The sequence below is a fragment of the Urocampus carinirostris genome, chromosome 16 (genome assembly GCF_059441175.1).
Source record: "Urocampus carinirostris isolate Australia breed hairy pipefish chromosome 16, RoL_Ucar_1.0, whole genome shotgun sequence".
Lineage (NCBI taxonomy): Eukaryota > Metazoa > Chordata > Actinopteri > Syngnathiformes > Syngnathidae > Urocampus > Urocampus carinirostris.
This window is the reverse complement of record NC_142364.1, coordinates 16,703,900-16,710,137: the sequence shown is the minus strand read 5'-3', so window position 1 is coordinate 16,710,137 and position 6,238 is coordinate 16,703,900. Positions and strand designations below refer to the sequence as shown.

General features: G+C 41.2%; 1 protein-coding gene across 2 annotated transcripts; it reads left to right on the top strand.

The window, feature by feature from the left end:
- The first annotated feature begins 741 nt into the window (after positions 1-741).
- LOC148350450 (protein phosphatase 1 regulatory subunit 3B-like) lies at positions 742-5,627 on the top strand. Of its 2 annotated transcripts, none has more exons than XM_088319742.1 (2): positions 742-903; positions 4,642-5,627. In XM_088319742.1, exon 2 carries the CDS (start codon positions 4,682-4,684, stop codon positions 5,441-5,443), a length of 762 nt encoding a protein of 253 aa, XP_088175868.1. In that variant the 5' UTR covers positions 742-903; positions 4,642-4,681; the 3' UTR covers positions 5,444-5,627. The 2 variants fall into 2 exon arrangements, with proteins under 2 accessions (XP_088175868.1, XP_088175869.1); XM_088319743.1 differs by lacking the exon at positions 742-903 and adding an exon at positions 917-1,048.
- The last annotated feature ends 611 nt before the right edge of the window (positions 5,628-6,238 follow it).

The following is a 6,238-nucleotide window of genomic DNA, read 5'->3' as shown; positions in this document are numbered from 1 at the left end:
TACAAGTAACACATACAAACCTTTAACATATTTATACAAACCTTAAACATACAAAATATAGCACTGAAGCCACTCACGAACAAATTCAACTTACAAACGATCATCCGGAACCTATCTCTGTGTTTTTATTTGTAATTCAATAGTTATTTTCAGGGTTGGGTAGGGTTACTTTAACTTGATTACTTTCAATTACTTTTGGATAACTCCAATACCAAATATGCTAATAAAAGACAAAAGAAACTAAATATGAATAAAATTACTTAATTTTGTGCAGGCTTGGGGAGTAACAGAATACATGGAACGGCAAAAATGATGTTGGGAAGCTGTTTGGATTTATTTTCATTTTGTTTCTGTTGCATTTTATGTTCGTTTTGCCGGAGATCAAAGAGATCAAAGCCAGGAGAGAACGCTTACCACGTGTTGTGAGCCATCATTTTATTCATATTTAGTTTCTTTTGTTTTTTATTACCATATTTGGTATTGGAGTAATCCAAAAGTAATTGAAAGTAATCAAGTTAAAGTAACAATACCCAACCCTGTTTATTTTCTTACAATTGTATATTCACAGTTGGTAATGACGTCATCCAGAGGTAAGTTTTTATGAAACTGTGACGCTACTTTGTGGATTTTCGCTTTTCGTGCATAGTTTTCGTTTCCATTAACCGCGAAAACCGAGGGATGTCTTTACCTTTAAAGGCCTCAGCTGACGCTTCTCTCTCCACCTTTGACCTAGGCGCGCCCACTGGTGGAAACAGGTGGCGTGACGTCACTATCACTCAGACCCGGCCCTCTTGTGATTGGTTGCCAGGGACTGTTCACGTGGAGGGCGAGTGGCTCTCAACTGGTATGCAAGCGAAGCTGCTGCAGAAGTTTTGCGTGGACGGGCCCGCGTACGCAGTGCAGGTAAGAGAGCTTGCTTTCTCGTGGTTGCTTTTGGGGGATTGCACGTGTGCATTAGACTCTTGGGAGATCGGATATGAGGTCACTTTTGGTCAGGTGATATAAAGGGCGGGCACTTGAGCGTTGTGCAGACTGCTCAGAGCTTGAGGTAACCTCCTCCTTCCAACCGAAAAGACACACCGCATGCACGAATCGTCACCATAACTGACCTACAATTATGTCGACCGTCTGCACACATGCCATACCTGCTAACAGCACCGCTGTACGCGTTGCACAAATGCTTTTCAGTGGCGCTGCCAGGAGGTGGCCAGGGGTGGCCATGGCCCACCCCTATAAATTTGCAGGCCACCCCACTAATCCGTTGATCTCTGTTAGAAAGTTCCTTTTATATTTTTTTCATTCAGTAATAATTACATACGTGTCAACCTGTACGTCTTTGCGGTAAAAAGTATGTCTATTATGCATTTTAAGACGTGTACAACATAGAAGAAAATCTGTACGCAAGAAAAACGCAAATTTGTCTATTTTGGGTACCATCCAGTATACACCGACTATGACGAAACGACTAATCAAACAAGTCAAACGAGTTCGCCGCGGTAGTCTGTTTCTCGGTATCGTTTTTTTCCGTTGCAAATGAAGCGAGCAGTTTGATGCTACCGTGCGCATGCGTCTGCCGCCTCGGATTTCATGTGGTAGTTATGTAGTGAAAGGAAGTCCGTCTCTTTTTAGAAAACCGGATTTTTCGGCTCAACTCATTAAAGATAGACGGCTCTCAAACGGCTCACTTGCTTTGATGACGAATGATTATGTTGTATAAAGTTAAGAAAAAAAGGAAGTATAAAAGGAGAAAATGAAAATGAAAAAAGACGGGTTTGTGGTTATCCCTTTAATCAGTATATTACCAACAATAACTTTATGCAGAAAATGAATTAATAATTCTAATAAGAAAATTTATTATTCTACTTAATTAATAATATTCTACAATGAACGTCCAAGCTACTTTATTTTTGAACTTTTTTTAATATTAACCCTCATTCATGTCGAGCAACTCAGTATCTCACAACAAAATGTTAATTAACAATATATATGATATAACGAAACAGATGTACAATATAACATGTTAAACGACATAAATAAACACGTTCGGAAAAAAAATGGTGTAAGATGATTTTGTATTTTGTAAGGGAAAATACGACATTTTGTAAGGGCATGGAGCCGTGGAGCTTGACAGGTATGCTACCAACACACAGTAATTATTTTGTTTTGTTATACGTACAATTTGCTAATATGTTTAATATACCCAACACAATAAAACAGAATTGTTGTGGAACTCAAAATGTCAACTAGACAGCAATGGACAATGTACATTAAATCATTCATAACTTAAGATATTATAAAATACACCATAGTATATCAGTAGCCATGTCCTTATGTCTTCCTGATAGTTTTCCCCTGATTTTCTTACTTCAATAACCTAAAATTAAGGCTTTTGGTCTGGTGTGCCACCCCAAGATTTGAAGTGGCCACTATGAAACATTTCTGGAGGTGCCACTGCCGCTTTTCAGCCCTTAAAAATGCGTAAAACTTTCTTTTTTTAAATAACCGCTTTTTAAAATTCAAACAACAAAAATCTTGATTTAAAACTAATAGTTTAGTCTACGGCTGCTTTATTTTGAAGCGAGATTAAATCTTTGTGTGTGAATAAACCACTCTGATGATCGCATTAGATTTCTATTTTGATAGCCAATTCTGGCTTTAAACAAGCACATGTTGTTCGTTAGTTATTAATCTTTTTAAGACGGAGTGTGTTTTCCGCGTAAAAAAATGGGGTTTGCATTAAAATGCACCGCTTTTTAAAGGTGGGGTGCATCATTTGAGGTGCCCTTAAAAAGTTGAATGTTTCCTCTATTCAAAGTAGTGTCCGTAAATTCAAATATTCTTTGCTGACATCTTCTGGCTAAAAATATATTATATATATATAAATAATTGCAGCTCCTTTTATCGCGCACGCAAGTAAGTGAAATCCTGTTCTGGTATACGCTTCCTTTTTCATATTTTTTAGAGTTTGTGTTGGTATTTGGATTGTGTTTAAAACGGTCCTTCTCTTACTTTCCCCATTTTCATCCTGGAATAAAAGAAAACTGCGACCACGCGCGTGAAATCACTCTCCAACACCCCCAAAACCCATGCCTCCTTTCTTCCAGGGTAGTGCACTCCGTAACCAAAATACAGAGTGTAAAAGTGAAATGAAAGCAGATAGGCGTGTTGGGAAAAATATATAAAGGCTGTTGGAACTCAGTGGGGTATTGTTAACACACACTTAATTGAGGAAATATTTATTTTTAAACTTTTTAAGAACTCCTCAAATCACGCAACCCACCTTTACAAAGTTGAAAGTTAAATATTTCCTCAAATAAGAATGTGTTACCAATGCCTAATTGAGTTCAAAGCGCCTTTATGTTTTATTTTATGTTTAGCAAAGCTGTTCGGGGCGGAACACATCAGGTTCAAGAATTGGGGGCTTGGGAGAGTGCTGGAGAGTTACGTCATGCTCCTCCCCGCAGGATTTTTTTTAACTTCCATTGAACAGTGTAACATGAAAATGGTGAGAGTAAGGAAAGGCCTGCTTCAAATAAAGTCCACACCTATTAAAAACCCACAAAACGGATTAAAAAAAGAAGAGTTTATCTGAGCAAGTCTAAGAAATACACGAACTTGGGTGCGCATCATGACTAAGGCTGCAATTCTGACTTTAAGCCAGGAGATGGCGGCAGAGTAACAAACTTTCAAATTCCATACAGCTTCGTTAAAGTCAAAATGTTGGCATGTGTGGAAAAATAGTCAAAAGTATTCAAACGGAGTGAAAATAGTGAATCTTGTTGAAAAGCGTACCTCAGAGTATGAAAAACGAGTGAAAAATAATAATAACAAAGAAAAAGCACGACAAGGGATACAACTGTTTTTGTGTGCCTGATGAATCGGACTTTGTGTTTACTTATATCTTTCATGAAGGCTTTCTGAAACATTAGTTTCTGAAACTGTATAAATAGTCTGATCCAGAGATAAAATTGAAACCTTTTTATATGTTACAAGGATTAGTTAGTGATCTAGTTAGGTTTTGCCTGTCTCATCGCTACTCGCCGGGTTCAATTCCCATTGCATTCAATATTTTGCGATTCTGATCAGCAATGTGTTTTGATTGATTAATCATTGTAGAAATATGGTGTTTTACATTTAAATCTTGTGTAGTATCGCACGCGAAAAAATACTGTATCCATTTCCCATTTTATTCACATATAAAGCCCACTGGGTTTTAAGGCGTACTTGGTTTTTAGGTGGACCTCATAGCCCAGGAAATACAGTACCACATTTTTTCATGTCGTGCTTAAAATATCCTTGTTTTGGTTAGGGTTAGGGTTTTTTGTCATTGGGCTGCTAAAACAATGCATTTTTAGGAATACTAAAATGAATGATACCTCATATACTGCTCATTCCTGCTTGGAGAAATTGGAACTTTGCTTACCCTGTCTTCGCCTCCTTTGAGATTGTGGATTTTGGTTCGAGTCTTTCGCCATGAGCTAGTATTTTAGCATCTCGTTACATTGAAAAGAAAATCATTAATTAAATCAGACTCTAAGGAAAGTCGGAAGAGCGCAAAGAAATGGTGATCACCTGCGGGTGCTCCGTGGATTATGATCGTGTCTGAAAGCTCAAGACTTTTTCCCTCTCTTTGTTCTTCAGTGAGATGTTAAGCTAACAGCCTAGGAAGGGCGCTGTGAACATGCCGACGGACATGGCGCTACCCCTCTTCCTGACCCAGGAGGATTTTGCGTACCGGAGCCTGTCTCCCCACGCCCACAAGCACGCCGCCGGGAAGATCAAGAAGCAGGTGACCTTTGCGGACCACCAAGGCCTACCCCTCACCAGGGTCAAGGTATTTTCCCAGTTCCACGCCATCCACATTCCCAGGAGTGTCCGCCTAAAACCGGCCAAACGGGACGCTGAGACGGACGCCGACCAGCTGGTCCTGGACTTCACCCCGCCTGGTTCCGACTACCTCCTGTTCCGTCAGAGACTGGACAGGAAGTGTGTGTGCCTGGAGAACTGTGTGTTGAAGGAGCAGACCCTGGCCGGCACGGTCAAGGTAAAAAACTTGTCCTTCGAGAAGCGCGTGCTGCTGCGCGTCACTTTCGACTCGTGGCAAAGCCATTCCGACGTGGAGTGCTCCTACGTCAAGGACATGTACCCGAGCCCGTTGGGGGACACCTTCTCCTTCAGCTTGACTTTGCCGCAGATGCAGGCTCTCCGCCACCACGTGGAGTTTGCCATCTGCTACCAGGTGGATGGTGCCGAGTACTGGGATAGCAACCACGGGCACAACTACCGCATCGTTCGGGCAAGGGACAAATGGCACTGGGATAGCGATCGTCAGTTCGACTCGGGCATACGCTTTGATGCTTTCGGCAGTCTCACTTGCGGGTACGGAATCCTACCAGAGTGGCCCAGCTACGCCGGATTTGAGACTGTCGGCCCCTACTACTGAAGGGGGGGCGCAAGACTGGAGAAGGGTGGAGATCCGCTGATGTGTTTTTAACCATTAGAAGTGGAAATGAATTGCTGCCTTTGGATGTCATCGGATGTTACATGACCTTCCGATGTCTTTTAAATAACCAAGTTTAATGTTTTGAATGAAAGGCTTCTTGTTAATAAAGGCAAGCTCTTTTAAATGTGTTGGCTTTCAGTCTCGGGCTCCAGGCCCACTCCGCTGTTCCTTTTTTCTTTTCTTGATTTAATTTGATGCAAACTAACCTCTCAAGGCGATTAATTTACATCACTTCCGGCTTAACCTACTTTTACCCTGCGGTGACATGCGACATGCTTTGCAATACTGAGTTGAATGGAATTCATGTTTACTGATCCCTTAACCGCCAGGATTGTCAGGGTACCAATTCCGCTTATGTGCCTGGGGGCTCCCATCCCTCTCTGCCATGTTTTAGTGTTTGCTCCCCCACGTGAAACAGTCCGGGTTTCCATGGTTACCAGTAGAAGGAGAAGCCTCCATATCCGACTCAGATACAGCACCTTCATCATCTGGTCGTGTTTTCCAGTGTAAAGTGTATTCTTTCTCTTCAAAGTTAAGCTGAACCTCGGTTAGACGGGCAGCAGCGTGTGGCAATACTGACACTGCATCCTAAATCACTGGGGGGAAAACAATTTTGTTCTGAAATTTTGAGTATCACATCGTACAAAACGCATATGCAATGCACTTGTGGCTTTCATAACTTAACTATTTTGATGCATTGCCACTACACTGAAGGCATCTAAAGTATGATCATTC